This window comes from Peromyscus californicus, unplaced genomic scaffold (genome assembly GCF_007827085.1).
Source record: "Peromyscus californicus insignis strain IS unplaced genomic scaffold, ASM782708v3 Scaffold_4__1_contigs__length_199733344, whole genome shotgun sequence".
In the NCBI taxonomy this organism is placed as follows: Eukaryota; Metazoa; Chordata; class Mammalia; order Rodentia; family Cricetidae; genus Peromyscus; species Peromyscus californicus.
In genome coordinates this window covers 124,802,543-124,823,613 of record NW_026294562.1, presented here as the reverse complement: position 1 = coordinate 124,823,613, position 21,071 = coordinate 124,802,543, and the positions used below count along the sequence as shown (strand labels likewise).

Below are 21,071 nucleotides of genomic sequence, written 5' to 3'. Positions count from 1 at the left end.
CTTATTACTACTTATTTATTACTGGCAGTCATCAGACCAAAGATACGTGACTTTTCAAAGATCAGTTCAACAAAATGCTGGAGCACATGGGTGGGTAGGAGGAGACTCTTGCAGATGTTCTCAGGAAGGTTTCACAGAAAGGTGACTTGAAAGCTTTGCTTTTCACCTGGGAAGAACCAGAAGGAAATTCAAAGATGTTTGTATTGTACTTTAGTATATCTGAGTGATTTTGTTTATAGGAAGTGGAAAAGTGGATGGAGTAGTATCTGGATTTGTACAGCTACTCTGCCCACTTACTGGGGATAACTGCTAGCTGTAGACTTTCTTTGATAGCCTTCTCCTTCTTTCCATTTCCCTGTTCCCCTTCTTTCTCCTTCCATTTATCTTTATTCCCTTTCTTATTGTCTCTATATTTCTCTCCTTTATCTCCAGAAGTATACTCACTAAAACTTTTCTGATTCTATCTTTCCATTTCTGAAATCTGAATTTAATTACTTCTGGTGTTCTGGACTTCCTCAAGCTTGTCCCTGTGTCTACCTGCCCTCCCTAGTAAAACCAAAACAAACAAACAAACTTTTGTATTTTGAGGGTGTTGCCTGTGTGACAAATTTACTGTGTAAGTCAACTTGATTTTCATAAAGTAATTAGGTCTGGCATTACCTTAAAATTAAGGTGCATTCCCACTTTGGAAGACATACCCTTTATATTTTCATGCTCGTATCTTTTCTGCTGTCATCCGGCATATTCTTCTCATGTGTACCTTTACCAGAGCCAGGCATGCTGTCTAGCAGAAAGAAGGGTGAGAGTTGCATGGGTGAGTGGATTAGTAAATACAGAGGGATGCACTTTGCTCTCAATCAGTCTGTTTAAATACCTGGCATTTGATGTGTTCCTTTGATCAACAATTTTCCCTTTCTGTATTTATTTTTTTAAATCTTTGTACTGTATATTTTAACCAATGATAACTTTTACTTTCATATCTAATATTTTCCAAACACATTTAAGTTCTAATTTCATTTACTTCACTTGTTCTTTTCTTTCTTTTTGCTATTATTTTTAAGTCAATCTTTATTAGTTCTTTGGGAATTTTGTACAATTTGTTTTGAACATATTCCCTCCCTGCCCTGTATCCTCCCAGACATATTCCCCTTCCCTCTATACCCAATTTTCTGTCCTCTTTTTGTTCATTTATTTGTTTTTAACCCATCAAAGAAAGTTTATGCTGGCTACATGCTCCCGAGTATGTGGGATCCCACTTGAGTACAGTTGGCCTACCACAGGCAACACTCTTAAGAACCTGGCCTTCGGCCCCCAGCAGCTAACACTTGCCATTAGTTCCTAAGCAAGGGAGAAGAGGGAATAACAACACTGAAGACCTTTGGGAAATGTCATACAGAAGCCAACTGGTGTAGAAGCTTCCTACAATATATACATACCCATATAAAAATAAGTTAAAATGGAGTCAGCCTGTTATAGAGAAATGAAGTTTCTACTAGATACCACAGACTAACAAATATAAAGCCTGGGGTCTGAAGTGGGTTATCTTTCCTTGAGTAGTTGTTTTTCTTTCCCCCTCTTATCTGTTATCTCTTTTGGTCCTTTGGTTTATCCCAAAGCATTTAATGTAAATTTTGGAACTCTGACTTCCTTGTCAACTGACATTTTTTTTTTCTAGCAATTTTATCTTGATTCTTGTGGCTTCAAATATGGCTGTGTCTCCCATAACTTGCAACTGCTTTCAGCTTCCTTCTTTCAAGTTATTCTTCTAATCTTTTATCAGTACTTGACTGGACTCTGAGTGAATTATAAACCGATTTACGTGAAGGGATGAGCAAAATACAAAGAATAAGGACTTGCCTAGAAGATTCTTGAGACTTGGTATTTATTCCCACTTTGCTCTTCAGACAAAAGTAATCTTCAAATCTTTGTATTTTAAGTTAACAATGAATAGACAATATTTATGTAGTTATGTATGTTTATGGAAAATACCAGCTCTTGATTTTCCCTTCTGCACTCTGCTTCACATGAAGACATTTTTTCTGAATTACTTGTATCTAGCAAAATCATCCTCAGTTTATCTTTCTTTCATCCCATCACATACTTTGATTCAGCGGCAAATTGTAGCTTTTTAAGTATGCTTGCTACTTCTTCCAGTCACAGTGTCCTCAACAAGGAGCAAAGAATTCCTAATTAAAAATCCTTCTGGTTGATCACAACTGTATACTACTGTGGTGATTTGGATAGGAATGGCCCCTATAGGTTCACAAATTTGAATGCTTAGGGAGTGGCATTAGGAGGTTCAAGTAAGTGTGGGCTTTTGTATAAGTGTCACCTTGTTGGGGGAAGTATGTCACTAGGGGTGGGCTTTGGGGTTTCTCTCTCTTCCTCCTGCCTGTGGATCCAGATATGGAAGCTCTTTCTCCAGTACCATGTCTCCCTGCATGCCAACATGCTTCCCATCATCATGGTAATGAACTAAATCTCCAAATTGTAAGCCAGCCCTAATTAAATGTTTTCCTTTATAAGAGTTGTCATGCTCATGGTGTTTCTTCACAGCAATAGAATATTGATTAAGACAGCTACTTTCTTTCATAGCAGCTTAGCATGCTGGATAACTAGGGAAGTATGTGTCCATACTTAGTGTCATTGCTTATTATCCACATTTTCATATAGTTTAATAGTTCATAATTTTGAAACTAAGGTAATTTTCCAGTGTTGGTTAATGTCATTGAAATAGCTCATTTACTTTCCTTTTATTATTTTTGGAGAGTTTATATAAGGAAATTGAAGACATGCATGATCCTGCACTCAGTGAAACCAGAAGGTTTTGCTCCCACATTCTTCCTGAATGAATTTATTGGTGTATGAAGCAGATCTCTCTGAACCACATTTTCATATCTGGCCTCCTAGGTCTACGCCAATCTCACAAATTCTTGTGGTTATATAATTAGTAACTTCAAAATAACGTTTTGTTCAGAAGTTCACTATTTTTACACGCACAATGAAATTTGTTACTTTCCTTCTGTCAGCTTATGTATTTCTTAGTTTTATGACTAAATCCTCTATTCATTATGACTATGTTATGAATATAATCTTTTCTTTTTAAATTAATGTTTTAACTAGTTAATGTTCAAATATCAAAACAACACACACGCATGCACACACACACACACACACACACACACACACACACACACACACACTTGTATATGTAGTTATCTAAGTTAGCTTTTGTTGTCCTAAAATGTCCTTTTAATTGCTTTCAACAAACATGATCCTGGCATTCAAAATAATAGCTATGATTCTTTTTCTATATTATATATTCTGTGTTTTAAATAAAGTATTTTATTTATTTATTTTGTGTGTGAGGAGTGCACATGTGGAGCTCAAAGGGCAACTTGTGTGAATCGATTCTCTCATTGCTGCTGGTCCCAGGGATCTGACAGGGGGTGTCAGACATGGCAGCAGGAATTTTTACCTGCTAAACTGTCTTATCAGCCCCAAATACTCTGGTTTTATTTGCCAAATTTTACTAAATTAACACTCAGGGAAAAATTACTATTGTTGCTTTGACAAGTGACTCTTGATGTTGAATTTAATTTGATTGCTGTGATGTTTTATAATTATTATATTACATATGGTAGTGGCCATTGGTGTTTTGATTGAATTTAATGTCCAGTTTAAATGTAGGAAATTGACAACTTCATTGATTGGCTCTTCACCATGATTGATGCATCGCTTAATCATTCTGGGGATAGGCTTTTTATTCCTCGATGATTTTCTTCTCTAGCAAAGTAATATTTAATCAAGATTTTCTTTTATCATTCCCTTTATTTCTCACAAAAATCTTTCCAAAAGCAGCTTCTACTTGTCACACCCCTACTTATAAGTTTTCTCATAGTTTAGCACTTTAAGCAATGATTCTCAACCAGAGGTGCCCTGCTCAGACAGAGAGCATTTGGCAGCATTAGATGCCATGTTCTGGTTGTCAGCAATGTTGTGGGCAGCTAATGGGGAGAGACCAGCATCCTTCTGCTATGGGATGTCTTTCTGTATGCTGTGAATGTGTTAGGGTCTGATTGACTGATAAATAAGGCTGCATTGGCCTATGCAGGGCAGGATAAGGTTAGGTGGTGCATTGAAACTGAAGACGAGATGAAGAAGGGTTGAGTAGGGAGAGACTCAGCCTGCTGCCCAAAGAGCAACAAGATGCTAGGAGACCAGTAACACCACAGCCACATGGCAACATATAGATTAATAGAAACGGGTTGAGTTAGGTTATATAAGAGTTAGCTAGCAAGAAGCCTGAGCCATTAGGCCATACAGTTTGCAAGTAATATAAGCCTCTGTGTGTTTACTTGGGTCTGAGCAGTGGCAGGACCTGGCTGGACACAGGAAAACTTCCCACTACAACCTTCAGTGCAAAGAAACTGGAGAATCCCAAGGTAAAGAGTGACCTTGCTTTCCATCTAATATCCACTTATGAATGAAGTACATACCATGTTTGTCTTTATAGGTCTGGGTTACCTTACTCAGAATGATATTTTCTAGTTCTATCCATTTGCCTACAAATTTCATGATGGCTTTGTTTTTTACCACTGAGATATGCTCCATTGTGTAAATGTACCACATTTCCTTTATCCATTCTTTGGTTGAGGAGCATCTAGGTTGTTTCCAGGTTCTGGCTATTACGAACAATGGTGTTATGTACATAGTTGAGCAAGTGTCCTTGTTGTATGATTCAGCATCTTTTGAGTATATGCCCATGAGTGATATTGATGGGTGTTGAGGTAGGTTGATTCCCAATTTTCTGATAAACCGTCATACTGATTTCCAGAGTGGCTGTAAAAGTTTGCACTCCCACCAGCAGTGGAGAAGCGTTCCCCTTACTCCACATTCTCTCCAACTTAAGCTGTTATCAATGTTTTTTGTTCTTAGCCATTCTGACAGGTTTAAGATGGTATCTCAGAGTACTTTTGATTGACATTTCCCTGATGGCTAGGTATGTTGAGAAATCCTTAAATGTCTTTCAGCCATTTGAGATTCTTTTCTTGAGAATTCTCTGTTTAGATTTGTACCCCATTTTTTAATTGGTTTATTTGGTATTTTGATGTCTAGTTTCTTGAGTTCTTTATATATTTTGGAGATCAGCCCTCTGTAGATGTGGGGTTGGGAAGATCTTTTCCTATTCTGTAGGCTGCCCCAGAAAAGCTAGGAAAAAGGAGGACCCTAAGAGGAACACGCACAGATTGCCCCAGGAAAGAGAAATAGTTAAGATCTCCTGATTAAACTGGGAATGTGGGTAGAGGGGAAGGGATGGGGGATGGGAGCATGAAGGATCTAGATGGCTAAGTTGTAGAAGGTTTGGAGAGGGAGAACAATGAAAGAGATATCTTTTATTTTTATTTTGCAATACAATTCAGTTCTACATATCAGCCACGGATTCCCTTGTTCTCCCCCCCTCCTGCCCCCCCCCACCTTCCCCCCAGCCCGCCCCCCATTCCCATCTCCTCCAGGGCAAAGCCTTCCCCACAGACTGAGATCAACCTGGTAGACTCAGTCCAGGTAGGTCCAGTTCCCTCCTCCCAGGCCGACCCAAGAGATCCTGCACAGGCCCCAGGTTTCAAACAGCCAACTCATGCAATGAGCACAGGACCTGGTCCCATTGCCTGGATATCTTGATAGAGGGAGGCACTATAGGGTTAGGGAGAAACCTGGTGCTAGGGAAATTCCCAGGAATCCACAAGAATGACCCCAGCTAAGACTCCTTAGCAATAGTGGAGAGAGTGCCTGAACTGGCCTTTCCCTGTAACCAATCCCCCTATTGTCATCATAGAACCTTCATCCAGTAACTGATGGAAACAGATGCAGAGATCCACACCCAAGCAAGCATTTTGCCAAACTCCTGGAGTTCAGTTGAAGAGAGAGAGGAGGGATTTTATGACCAAGAGGGGGGGGGGCATCAAAATCATGATGTGGAAAACCACAGAGACAGCTGACCATAGCTAGTGGAAGCTCAAGGACTCTGGACTGACAGCTGGGGAACCTGCATGGGACTGAACTAGGCCATCTGAATGTGGGTGACAGTTGTGTGGCTTGATCTGCTTGTGGGGCCCCTGGCAGTGGGACCAGGCCTTATCCTAGGTGCATGAACTGGCTTTTTGGATCCTATCCCCTATGATGGGATACCTTCCTCAGCCTTGATGCATGAAGGGAGGGGATTGGTCCTGCCTCAACTTGGTATGCCAGACTATGTTGAGTCCTCAAGGGAAGCCTTACCCCTTCTAAGGAGTGGATGGGGTGGGTGAGATGGGGGGGAGTGGGAGAAGGGGAGGGAGGGGGAACTGTGGTTGGTATAAAAATGAAAAGATATTAATAAAAGAAAAAGAAAAGGGTGTCTTTGTGCTGAGGCTGGAAACCTATTGCAGAGGAGCCAGTTGTCAACTGCTTTCTCTGGCCTCATGTACCTACAGATCAATATTAGGAAGAACACTAGATATATATAAACAAAACAGACCCTCAGATTTTACAGTAGAGTCCAATAGTCACAGGGTCAGAAAGATAGGAGTGACATGAATGGATTAAGTTACTAATCACTACATGTATTAAACTTCATGGGTTAAATTAGATTTCTATTGATAGGAGTGAGAAGGAAGATGAGCAGGTCAAACAGAAGAGAACATGCAATCTTATCTAAAGGCAAAAAATCGGTTTTTCCTGTTAGAGAATGAAAAAATTATACATCACAATGTAATATGACTCATGTTAACATGTTAATTATGGCAGAATTTGGTGTTTAGATGGCAAAGTTGGAAATTAATGTACTTAATTGCTTCTACTAAGAAAGGATGGAAACACTGAATGTCTTTTGGTTTGGTTTTGTGTTGGTTGTTGTCTGCTCTTCCCTGGCAATTTAGGAACTTCGTATAACACTTTGTATATACTGCCTTACCTAAACCTTACCACACTACTTTATGGTAAATAAAACTGGCCCTCCTGGATTCAATTAAAATCTGTATAAAAGTATATTATATTGCATAGGTACAAAACACATACAATCTTTTTTGTCATTATTCCATTTAAAACTTACTACAACAACCATTTACATGATATTAACAATTATAAGCAATTATGAAATGATTTAAAGTATATGGAAAGATGTATAGTATATATGCAAATCACCTGCTTTTATTTTTTACATAAAAGAATTGAAAATCTAGATATTTAGTATTTGCAGGAAATGCTAGTTACATGGGGGAAAGCTTGTAATGTGATTTTTCACTTTAAATATCAAGAAACTGACCTAGTGAGTTCTTTGAGGAACTCAATAACTTACTTAGTGCCATGTGCTATTTAGCAACTGATCAGTAATTAGCTGCCACCAAGGATGACTGGTGCTACTGTTATTAGTTATTTAAATGGAATCCACTAATAAAGAGTCACGAGGTAGTACTGAAAGGATTCAACCAAGATTTGGCTCTTTCAGCTGAGCTGACTGATTGCATGAAGCCGTTCTACTGTTTGGAAACAATGCCAAAGCTCTCATTAGTCTGTAGAGCTTGTACCATCCCCCAATTACCAAGACCGCTCTGAAAACTTACATACAACACTGAGGTGTTTTTTTCAGCAGACGTTTGATTTTTTTTTTTTTTTCATCTTGGATTTTCTTTTGATTCTAATCCTGTGAAGACTGAAAGAAGTTAGAAAGTTTTTAAATGCATGAGTTATTGGCATATTCCAACTTTTCTGCATAGCAAAATTCATTTTACATCTGGCTCACCCCCTTCACCCTGCACCAAAGAGACTTTTCAATGACTTTATTAACCTTTAAGCTTGATATAGTCCAAAATATTCTGGACAAAGACCGAAAAGGAGATGATAGAAATGACTGTATTAGTGCACTTTGCTGGGGTGAGGGGAGGGCACCACCAGAGTGTCTGTTGTGCTGATTGCTAAGGTGCTAAGGTTGCTATAAAAGGTTAACTGAAGTCAAATTGTGCTTGATCCTCATAAAATCCATCTGCAGCTGATAATTTCTGAGGAAAAAAGAAAAAGAAAAGAAATGCCATGAGATGTTTCCCAAAGTCTTCATGGTTTTTTGCATTTGTTTTCAGGACCTTTTGTTGTTTGTTTGTTTTTCTTCTTTCTTTCTTTTTTTTCTTTTTCATTCTTTATAACCTTTGAGACATCGCAAACACCCAGTGAGCCCTCTGACACTAATGTAAGTATTTAATTTATGGCTAGCTTGATACAAGCTAGAGTTATCTGAATGGAGGGGACATCAATTGAGAAAGTGCTTTTGTGATTTGGCTGTAGGGCAACTTCTTAATTAGTGACTGATGGGGAGGGTCCAGTCCATGGTGAGTGATTCCATCCCAGGGCTGGTGGTCCTGTGTTCTATAACATGGCTGAGCAAGCCATGATGAGCAAGCCAGTAGGCAGCAACACTCCATGGCCCCTGCATCAGTTCTGGCCTCAAGGTTCCTGCATTATTTGAGTTCTTGCCCTGGCTTCCTTCAATGAGGGAGTACAGTATGGAAACGTAACCCTTTCCTCTCCAACTTGCTTTTTGGTCATGGTGGTTTGTTGAAGGAATAAAAACCTAACCAAGGCAGATAGGGACACAAATTCTTTAAGAAAAGAAAGAAAGAAAGAAAGAAAGAAAGAAAGAAAGAAAGAAAGAAAGAAAGAAAGAAAGAAAGAAAGAAAAGAAAAGAAAGAAAGAAAGGAAGGAAGAAAGGAAGGAAGGATGAAGAAAAGAAGGAAGGAGGTGGGGACAGAGAGAGGGAGGAAGGAAAGGCTCCCTTTACTAATTACAAAGATCACACAAAGAATTGCAGTTATGGGAAATAAAATAACAACAACACTCAGTAAAACTGTCAAAAGGGATAGTGTGAATATAACTACTTGCTTAACTTGATTACCTGCACAAGAGTGCACTTTTTCCTTCATATAGAAAGTGCTTCCAGTGTTTGAGAAAACTTACAAACCATTTTCAAGAATGGCTACACATTTCGAGCAGCAATATATTAGGAGTCTAGTTGATATCCTCTTTGCTATTTTGTATTATGGCTATTTTTAACATTCAGTCTTAATTTTCATTTTATCATAGTCTTTCCCTAATGACTGCTGTTGATGAATATCTTATGCCATACATATATCTTCCTCATGTCATCTACATATTTCATAAATACATTTTTATAATCCATTTTCAGAGCTCTTTACAAATTCTAAATGTGACTTCTTTATCAGATGTGTGTTTTGAAAACATTTTCTCACAGTAAGTAGATTTTTTTTCATATTCTTAATGAGCTCTTAGAGAATAAAATTTTATTTTTGATGAAGTACAATTTATCTGTTATTTTTCTCATACAGATCATATTTTATGTCATTTCTAGAAATTCTTTGTCTAGACCAATCTCACTTACCTTTTCCTAGATGTTTATTTTCTGAAAGATTTACAGCTTTGTATTTTACATTTTGAACCTAAAATCCATTCTGAATTAAATTTGTATAAAGTATAAGGTTTACGGAAGAGTTTACTTACGTTTTGTTAAGAAACATACAGTTGCTTCAAAATAGGCAATTTTCTTCTATTCACTAATTTTCATTTTTTGTGAAATTGCAACCGATTTACTTTATTTGTGTGCATGTACATCTGTGCTCTCTGCTCTCTTACGGTCTTAGTGTCTGCCACTCTTCCAATACTGTGCTGTCTTGAGCACAGTCACTATGTATATCTTGAAATGGAATGATAAATCTAGAGTTATAACTCAGCTGGTAGAGTATGTGCCCCATACACACAACACCCCAAGTCTGTCCCCTAGCATCACATAAACCAGGCATGATGGTAAATACCTGTAATCCCAGCACCCTGGAGTTGGGGGCTGGGCAGGAAGAAGGTGTGGAGTTCAAGTCACCTTGATTACATAGTTGTAGCCAGGAGTTTCTCAGGTCCCGCCAAGCCCCCGCAGTTCCATGGCTGGCTTATAAAATAATCACTCAGAAGCTTATATTAATTATAACTGATCAGCCATTAGCTCAGGCTTATTGCTGACTAGATCTTACACTTAAATTTACCCATAATTCTTATATAGGCTTAGCCATGTGGCTTGGTACCTTTTCTCAGTTCTGCCTTGTCATCTTGCTTCCTCTGTGTCTGGCTGGCGACTTCTGACTCGTCCTTCCTCTTCCCAGAATTCTCCTAGTCTGCTTGTCCCACCTATACTTCCTGCCTGGCTACTGGCCAATCAGGATTTTATTGAACCAGTGTACAAAAGCATTATCCCACAGCACATAGTGAGTCCAATGCCACCCTAATATATGACTTCTTGTCTTAAAACATTGATTGAAAGAAATGATTGAGTGGCTATTCCCACTTTGGTCTTGTTTTCAAAATCATTTTAGCTATTTCTCATTCATTTTCATTTCTATATAAGCTTTAGGGTGATCTCCATTATCAGTCTTTACTATGTTGAGTTCATGAAGTCATTTCTGCTTGTCCACTCACTTAAACATCTTTCCTTTCTGTGATCTGCTTCTTCTGCCTATTGTATGGCATGTAACTCTGACATGAGTCTGTGATCTGCTTCTGCCTGTTGTATGGCATGTAACTCTGGCATGAGTCTGGTATGTGTGTTGTTAGATTAATAACCAACTGCTTCATTTTTGTTCAGTCATTATGAATTATATTACAGCTATTACAGCAATTTGCTACTGTATGGAAATGCAGTTAGTATTTGCATGTCTTCATTTTTTTTCTTTTTGTCTCGCAGTGGACTGTGATTATCTTTCATCCAGTCCCAAAAGGACAATTTTTTTTAATTTACCTGTGCATACATAGCATATATATTTTTTATTCTTCTCTTACATTACTGGCTAAGACTTCCAGTTGAATAACAATGATGAAATTCTTTTTCTTTTTCCTAATCTTTATGGAGAATCAATCTTTAGCCACTGTGCCCAGTATCAACTGATTTTACAAGGACTCTTTGTTCATATGAGGAACTCTTGGTATTTTTAAGTGTGTTTTATATCATTAATGATTACAGGATTTTATCAATTGTTTTCTGAAGACATGTATATGATTGTGTAATTTTTGCACACTATCCTATTAATATAGTGGATTACATTTATTGATCTTTCAAGTATTGAACCAGTGTGACTCCCAAGATTTAACTTCATGTGGTCAGGGTTTATAATTATCCTATATAATATTGAATCCGACCTGCTATTTCTTAAAAGAATAACACATTTTTTTTTCATTTATGAGGGATAGAGGTTTACAATTGTCTTTCTGATTACAATGTCTAGTTTGGGTACCAGTGTAATACTAGATTTATAAAAAGAATAGAAAATACCTCTTATTTTCTAGATGGAATTATATAGAACTGTTGTTTTTTTTTTTCCATTTTTCACACTTCTCTAATGAAAATATCTGAGCCTAACATGTCATTATTAAGACATTTGGAATTATGAATCTAATTTTCTGAATAGTTCCAGAGACATTCAGATATTCCATTTCACATAAGGAACTTGTGGTTGTTTTTCATTTTTATTTTTTAATTATTTTTATTCATTTTACATACCAACCACAGATCCCCCTCTCATCTCTCCTCCTGCTCCCCCTCAGCCTTCCCCAGCCCAACCCACCTCCTATCCCCTCCTCCAAAAGGGTAAGACCTCCCATGGGGAGTCAGCAAAGCCTGGTACATTTAGTTGAGGCAGGACCAAGACCCTCCCCGCTGTATCAAGGGTGAGCAATGTGTCCCACCATAAGTAATGGGCTCCAGAAAGCTAGCTTATGCACCAGGGAAGATCCTGATCCCACTGCCAGGGGCCCCTCAAACAGACCAAGCTACACAACTGTGTCCCCTATGCAGAGGGTCTAGTCTGGTCCCATGCAGTTTCCACAGTTGTTGGTCTAAAGTTCCTGAGTTCCCATAAGCTTGGTTCAGTTGTCTCTGTAGATTTCTCCATCATGATCTTAACACCCTTTGCTCATATAAACCCTCTTCCCTCTCTTCAACTGGACTTCCGGAGCTCAGCCTGCTGCTTGGCTGTGGATCTCTGCATCTGCTTCCATCAGTTACTGGATGAAGGCTCTATGATGACAGGCTATTCAGCTTTCTGATTACCCGGGTAGGCCAGTTCAGGCAACCTCTCCACTATGGCTAGTAGTCTAAGCTGGGGTCATCCTTGTGGATTCCTGGGAATTTCCCTACTCACTCATAAGTGGATACTAGATGTAAAGCAAAGGATAATCAGACTACAACCCACAGCTCCAGAGAAGCTAGAATACAAGGAGGACCCAAAAAGGGACACATGGATCACCTTGGGAAGGGGAAACAAATGAGATCTCAGGAGTAAACTAGGGATGAAGGGAGGGGATGGGGGATGAAAACATGAGGCAATGGGATGGCCAAGCTGTGGGAGGGATGGAGTGGGAGAGCAATGAAAGAGATATCTTGATAGAGAGAGACATCATGGGGTAAGGGAGAAACCTGGTCCTGTGGTTGTTTTCATTGTTTGAGAGACTGATCTGTATCATTGGGTGATAAGTTCACATATGTATAATTTTGTTATTGTTATTGCTTGTTCTTTTTAACATCGCTTTATCCCTTAGATCCCTGAAAACTTAAAATTTTCAGAGATCTAAGGGATGATCATAGTTTATTGCTGATACTTTCTTCTTCTTTATCAATTTTTAATTGTAATAGTATCATGTATTTTTCCAAATAGTCATATCTATTTCATTGTTTTTGTATCTTCTGTTTGCTTCCCTTCCATTAACTCTTGCTCTTATTTGAATTATTCCTTCTACTTGCTCTGCATCTTTTTCTTATGTCTCTTTTTCTACTTTCTATACATCATAGATTATAGTTTCGACTCTGAATTTTCTCTTGCACTTGTTATGTGGGGTTTTCTTTTTTTCACTTTCTAACCCAGACTTGCCTAGAACTCATGGAAATCCTTCTGCCCCATTCTCCCACGTACTGGGATTAAAAGAATGAGATACTACAATGTGCTCAATTTTAAGTAATCACTCCTATAAATTTTTCTCTTGGTATGACTTTATCTGTGTCCAACCAATTTTCATTTATTGTTCATTTTACATGCTTTTGAACATACTATTTTCTGCCCTTGAGACATTCCCTTTGATCTTGTTTAGTCATCTAATTGTTAGTGAAAGAATGTTCATGTACTTTTGCTTGTCTTTGAAGTCTACATCATAGCATTACGGACTATGTATAGATGCAAAATGGTTAGTAAAGTCAGCGATATACATTTTGTGGTTTTGGTTTTTATTTATTTTATTTATTTATTTATGTGTGTGTGTGTGTGTGTGTGTGTGTGTGTGTGTGTGTGTGTGTGTTTGTGTATGCCCATGTGAGCCTGTGTGCATATGAGTGTATGTGTATGTGTGTGTTTGTGAAAGAGAGAGGCACCAAAAGTCTGTTCATTTAAGAATGTTCATCACACAATGTAATTTTATTAGCTTTAGTCTTCATGGTTTACATTTAATCTGTAGGTGTATTTTTTTCCTACAACAGGTGCTACTTTGTGCTGTTTGACTTCTATCTAGAATTCTACAGGAAACTGTCAGTGTTTTACATCATTAATAATCTATGATAGAATAATTGTGTCATGAATATCCATGAAACTTTAGAAACCAGAGATTTTGTAAAAGCAATTAAGTGGCGCACGCCTTTAATCCCAGCACTCTGGAGGCAGAGGCAGGCAGATCTTTGTGAGTTCGAGGCCAGCCTGGGCTACAGAGTGAGTTCCAGGAAAGGCACAAAGCTACACAGAGAAACCCTGTCTCGAAAAACCAAAAAGAAAAAAAAAGAAAGAAAGAAAACAGCTAAATAGAATGATTTGTTATAAAGCCTTTTCAATCTATCCCAAACATACATGTTCAATGTGGCAAATTTTTGCATCTGCTGTTTTCATTTTAGATAATCTGTAGAATAAAGTAGATATGAATTTGTTGGGGCATGAGCTATATTTTAATTTCAATTAAATTATAGCAAGCTCTGGTTCCAAACAAATTCAGTAACTATCTTAGAGTAACAATTAGTGGGGAATTTTTCAGTAAGGGAAAAGGTTATCAAAATGGTCTCTTAGTAGCAGTTAAGATGAATGTGTTAATAGAAACATGTCTCATTTTCTTGGATGTTGAGAGCTTGGAAGATTACAAGAAGTTGATTGTATGAGTAAAATATTGGAGAGGCACCAAGTTTGATATATGTATCCCAACAGGATCAATTTATCAACTATACTGTAGTGGGAGGCTCCAAGTTTGTGATTGACTTGAGCATACTCTTCCTGGAGGACAAGGCCTTTGTAGAGCAAACTGACCATGTTTACTCCTGAAAACTGAACCCCATTTGAAAGTCCTATCCATTAAACCCATTGATATTCATGTTCCATTAATTAGTAATGGTAGGTGGGCGGTGGTGGTGCATGCCTTTAATCCCAGCACTCGGGAGGCAGAGGCAGGCGGATCTCTGTGAGTTCGAGGCCAGCCTGGGCTATAGATTGAGTTCCAGGAAAGGCACAAAGCTACACAGAGAAACCCTGTCTCGAAAAACCAAAAAAAAAAAAAAAAAAAAAAAAAAATACCAATGGTGAGTTGCTGTAAGGTCCTAAATTTGGTGATGGCACACATTTTAGAGAGAATATAAGCAGCACCCATTTGTCTGTAATAATTATTGCAGTGACATGGGTGGGAAGCAGCACATTTAAATCATAATTTTCTTCTGTATGCTGTTTTGGTGTCTTCTTAATATCCACAGCAGAGAAATGGAATTAAAATTTGTTGACTGACACTACTTTACAGTGCATTCTGCTAGATAGCATCTATGTTTCTTTACCAGAATTCACCTCATCTACTGTGATCTCATTATGAAACTGGGGTTTTCCCCAAAGTCCCATAGCCAGGACTTGAAATCTGGCTCTCAGTGTTTTACTGCACTGTCACCACAGTACCTAGGGTGACAGCAGAAGAGATTCAGGCACTCAAGATTCTTGCTGCACAGAAACTATCTTAGAGCTAGGTAGCTTTTACTTTCCTTTATTCAATGACTTTATTGCTGACAATTTGGTCTGTAAAATATAATGGCCTTTTAATGCAATGGGACTGTGGAAACAAGGTTTGTATTTCTCTCCCCTCTTCTCCATTTGTGTCTTACCAGACCTTCAGTTTAGGCAACAGAGACTGTGGAGAGCACTGGGGGACTCCGATCAGTCAGTAAACAATTAAGAAACTGGCCTGATTCATTTCCTGAGCTAACGTGTAACCATGCTACTGATTGCCCATTTCCATTGTTTATGGAGAGGCAGGTGGATGAACAGCGCTGCCTGATTTATGAAGTGCTTGCCTTCTATAAATCACAAAGTAGAAACCCAGCATGCTGCTAATCCTAATTGGTAAAGTCCTAAGTAGGGAGTGATTAGAAAGTCTTCAGGTATCTCATGCAAATGAGGGAGATATATAGCTTCTTGGGAGGAAATTCCCTCTGATCACAATATGCAGTTAAGTCTTTGGTCCATTGCGGCCGCTCCCTCTTGTCTCTTGCTGCTCAGCCCCTGTTGATCACCCAGTTGTTGATAAAGTGGGTGGGGGGATAATGGAGAAGTATAAGCATAGGAGAAACAGAATGTTGTTTTCTTGCTTGCTCATTTATTTATTTTCATCTGGATTAATTTCTTTCCAATAAGCCATTCATTATGAAGAAGGAGAATTATGTGAGACCCACAGTATGATTTGGTAGAAGGGGGACCATTACGTCTTGGAGTCCTCTCTACTTTGATCTGATTCTACTCTGTGCTGGGAGGGATAGAATGGCATTCTCATACATTCAATGGTAGCCTCCTGGGTGTGACCACATGAAACTTAACCTATCTTGAGAGTTCTACATATGCCAGGCTGTCTACATCATTTGGATGTAAATTCACTAATTGACAGAGAAGTGCAGTTAATTGGCAGAGGAAGAAAGAAATCTATGGAATTTGAATGGTGCCCTGGTTACTCTCAAGGGAGGAATTAAAGAGAGAGGGATGTGAATGAAAACACTTAAGGGAGGAATGAGTCTTGAACTCATAGCAGCTGTGGATGTCTGCACAAAACTTGTGTCAAATCAAGCCAGTCAAAATTCCAGCATGGATGGGGTAGGAGTTCATGATACCCCCAACCCTTGTTGGAGAATTATTAGAGTTGATGGCTGCTGGAGGAGGCAGAGTCAGTTTTCTTCTTGAGTGTGGCCTCTCTTGGGTTTCCCATTGTTCAGTGGAAAGCCTCATGTCTATGCATATACAAGCAGTACTAATTGATCTTAGTGGGTTATTTAGAAAAAGACAATATGAAGACTTGGGTATAGTGTAGTCGGGAGTCTGGGAGGAGCTGAAGAGGTTAGTGAGAAATCCTCAAAGAATAAATTACAAAAAAAGTCAGAAAGGGGGCTTGGCTACCCTTCTCTTCCATATTGTAAATTTTCTCCTTCTGGCTAACTTATCTTTTCCTTCCTCCTTCCACTTTCCACCACCCTGTGTCTATCTCCCTTCCCCTATGTGCTTTTCCTTCTCTCCTCCCTCATTCTTCTCTTTGCTTTGGGGAGATGAACTACAGATGTGGCAGCAGCAGCAGTAGCAACAGCAGATCCTCTGAGGTCGATGATGAGCCATCCTGCATGGAGGAGATTAACTACAGTGCAGATAGCAGCTCAGACCCAGAACCCAACTTCACTGAACTGGACCGGCAGATCCAGGAGTGTGCCTTTCACAAGGATGAAGAAGAGGAAAAAGAGGAAGGGACAGGGTGGAGAAGAAGATCTGTCCCCCAGTCCTGAGGTTCAGTGCCAGCGCTGTGTCTCCAGCCATTGGATTAATGGCCACCACATGGCTTCTTCACTATTAGATATATAGCATCTAAGCCAGTAGAAAAACTAGTCTGTGTGGGCTTAGCTATCTTCTTTGTATTGTTGTTCTAGCTTTACCATGCATAGAATCTGGATATGTCATAAGATTTTATATATACAGCATGCTATCATTGCACTTATATTTGGACATGGGTAGTGTTTTCAGGATTGCCATGGATTCTCTGACCTCAGCTCTCCACCAGTCCTGAGCCTGACACAGAAGGAGATTATAACCAGAGAAGAGGGTTCTCTTTCTGGGTTCTCAGAAAGAGTTCTAAGTGGTTAAGTTATTCCACATATGAATGGTTTCTCAATAGCATAACATTTGAGCGTGCAGCACAGACATGAAGCCTACTAAGATCCTGAAAGGCTTGGCAGTTTCTCAGGTCCTGGGTGAATGAACATAAAAGCCCATGAGACCAAGTCACAGCAAGTATCACCTTCGGTGCTCTATAACAAACTACATTTTACAGAGGTTGGAGAGGCCAGCAGCTGGGCTATATTCTGTGGTAAACAATATAATCACTGGTCTTCACAGATTTCAAATTTCTTCAAACATGATGGAGATCGAAGATGTGTGCTGGGAAATCCATTCATTATAGAATCAGACAGACAGATGTGGTTCATATCTTGCATCTGGCAGTGACTTGGTCTGAAAACTTAAGTAAGTAATTACATCTCTCTAAATTTCAGGGTTTTTATATGTGCCATGGGAATGGACATATCTACATCACAAAATTATGGTAAAGATGAAATAAGATCATATATGAAAGTGTGCAACTTGGCACCTGCTCCACACTAACACTAGCTCATAGCACATTTCCCACCCACAACAGAGAATTCTGTATATGTATTTGCACAGTTATGAGCAAATGCTCTCTGGGGTCTGGGGTCACATGATTGTAAAGTACTTCTTCCTGGAAGAGATCTGCAAAGGAAGCCACAGAAGAGAATGGAGGCGTTGGGGAGGCTTAACATGGGGGAAAATGTTAGAGGGTCGTTCAGCACACAGAGGAAAATGGCTTTGAGACTGAACTGTGAGATGAATAGGGCCAGTGAGAGAAAGCCCAAGAAACCTGGGGATACAGATAAGAATAGAACAGAAAATGTATAGTGTATTTACTGTATAGTTGCCATTCATATTTTGTTAGGGTTGGATTTGACTATGAGAAGGAAATTACAAAATAGTGGAAGATTTCCTAGGTGCTTTTCTTTCATATGGAATTCCATATGTACAGATGAGTTGGAGCTGGTGTTATAGATGCTTGGTATTAGAGATCCAGCATCTGCTACTTTGTCAGATTTTGAACTCGGTGAGTTGTAGCTTTTACTCTTAATCTAGGATGGCTACAGAAGCATCAGCCTTTGCATCTGCATCCCATATGTCATCAGGAACAACAACCAAAAAAAATGGAATGTGCTCTCTACCCTTCAAAAATTCACACCTAACATTTCGGCTTAATCCCAGCCAGAGAGCACACAGATGACAATGAGGGAGGTGGAAAACTGACTGTCTTGACATAGTTGCTGACATTTGAATTTTTAAAACAAAAGAAACAGACAATACTGCATATTTGATGTTAACTGCCAAAGCCGCATTTCATAATCTGTTGACCAACTACAGATAGTTTTTGAATTAGTTAAATAATAACAGAAAAAACTCAGAGAAAGCCACAGGGCAAGATTCTGCCACAGTTTAGCACCAAATTGTAGAACAAAGGCATGCCCCTTGCAATTTAGAGATGTCACATCATTGGTAGTCTATTCCTTTTACATCTATTATACCTCTATTTTAAATTCTTGCTACATTTCAGGAAAACCAGTCTTTCAATTAATAAATACAGTCTTCTGTAATATACATGTAAGGTTTAAGGGAGAATAAAAAAAAAACAGGAAGTCAATTCAAATTCCAGACTCACAGTGTCTTTTAACATCTCTTGTATTCATCTTCCTATCTTCCCACTCTCAATAGGAAGATCAAAGATCTTGCTCCTGGATTTCCATTGACTTGAGGAGTGAAAGATATAATCCTGTTGAAATATAAATACCAGAAAGGGCAGGGAAAAGAGTGATTTTCATCAGAATTAGCACCCCTGTCTTAATTATTTCAAGATTTAGTTTCTAGTCATCTAACTCAACTGTGAGTGACCAGGGCAAGGTTAGCTTCTGAAGGAAGAATTTAGAAAACATCGAAGACATGGAATATTCATTGATCTATCTGTGCAAAGAAGGGCTGTAAAGCACCTATTATATGCCATATACTCTACTAAGCTCTGCAAATGCAGGTGGAAGAGATTATACCTTCAAGTTCAAAACTCATTTGAGATGTGTGAACAATAAACATTTTATTTTATTACATTGGTATGGACCATGATGAAATTACACAAAGGATAATATGAAAAATATTGACTCTAATATGGATATTTGTATTGGTAAAATTCTGTCAAAAGAAGATCATAATTGTTGTTACTATTGAAAGATATTCACAAGTTCATAGGCAAATAAAAAACCCAAACAAACAAACAAACAAACAAAAGACATGCTAAGAAATGGGAAGTATGTGTTTAAAGGTCCTAAGGTAAGGTTGGAGTTTGGGATTAAATGATCAGCATGACTAACTAAAGGTTCTATTTGTAGAATTGGAAAGGAGAAACATGTGAAAAGATGAAATTGAGAAGAAATATAATAATTAGACTGGACAATATTTGGCATGAGTTCAGGAAGAGGTTGAGTCTGGTTCTAAATGTGGTAGAGGGATGGCAATATATATCAGATGCATGCCCACCATGCAACAGTGACACTGCCCATATGTTCATGAATACTTCGTAGGCACCCTCTCCATTTGGAATGTTCATTGCTTTGAGGACTACCCCTGAGTATGACAACATGCTTACAGGGCAGAACACATGCAGTGAGGTAAAAAGAGTGAGTGTAGTTTGAGACTGTTGAATATTGGAAACCTAAGAGACATTGAGTTGGAGGGAATTTCTTTAAATGAGAGGTACAGCAGGGAATTGAAGTTCAGTGTCACCCCTGTGCGCACACACACACACACACACACACACACACACACACACACACATGCACACACACACATGCACACACGCATCACATGTGTATGTGCATGTGTGTGCTCTGTTTCTTGAGCCATAAAGTTCTTCAAATGGCCTCTTTGAGTGTGTAATTCCTTTCATGGGATTCCCTTTCTCCAAGGTGACTCCCATGACTTGATGTGGGCCACCAAAACTCAATTCAGATTCTGGGAAGATGACTCAGTCAGCAAAGTGCTTGCTACACAGGCATGAGGATCTGAGCTAGGATCTCCAACAACCATGTGAAAACCATGTGAGTGCTAAGGTTCACACCTGGTAACCCATGATGGGGAGAGGCAGAGACTGGTTGATATCTGGAGCATAATGACCTGTCTGTCTAGCCAACCACCAAGCTTCATCTTCAGAGAGAGACACTGGAAAGCTATGCAGTGAGGAAGACATGCAATCTGTTGACTTCTGGTCTCCCACATACGTGCCCACATATGTACACAAGAACACAGGCATATTCACCCACATGAACACAAATTCTCATATGCCACACCATGAATCAAAATAAAACCCATTTCAAATTTACCTTTGGCTCTGTAAAATCTTTTTTAATAAGCCTAAGACAAATTATGATCTCTCTTCTGTGTCCGTATCTACACACAAACATACACACATACATACACACATATAAAATGTTATCTATCTGATATTAAGATATATATGTATATATATTGATACCAATATATATGTGTATCTTTTATAATAAGGTTATCACTTACGGTGTGATTTAGGTACCTTTTATACACATTCCCCATGCACCATCGAGCACTGGACTCTAAAATGCAGTCCTGCTCCTGTCCTGCATCTCTCCTTGTGCCTGAAATGTTTCCTTACATATTGAAGGATTCAAAACTGTGTTATTACCCCTCTCAGACTCAGATTCTAACTGAGATATCCAACAACCCAATGAAGCCCCATATGTTTTCCTTAAATCCTTCCATTTGCCATCTCAAATCCTGATTTGTGTTACAGAAAGGTCACTAGGTTTTATACAAAGTGCATCTATCAGGAGCACAGCCTGCCTCTCAGGCTGGTGGTTATTCTGAGGACT

At 38.8% G+C, this 21,071-nt stretch overlaps 1 protein-coding gene across 1 annotated transcript in view; it reads left to right on the top strand.

The window, feature by feature from the left end:
* Positions 1-20,545, top strand: part of Agbl1 (AGBL carboxypeptidase 1) — a 773,688-nt gene extending 753,143 nt beyond the window's left edge. Inside the window, exon 23 of the mRNA XM_052760219.1 lies at positions 16,631-20,545. Within this exon, the coding sequence (XP_052616179.1) occupies positions 16,631-16,850 (220 nt within the window). The 3' untranslated portion in view covers positions 16,851-20,545. The remainder of the gene's footprint in view (positions 1-16,630) is intronic.
* The last annotated feature ends 526 nt before the right edge of the window (positions 20,546-21,071 follow it).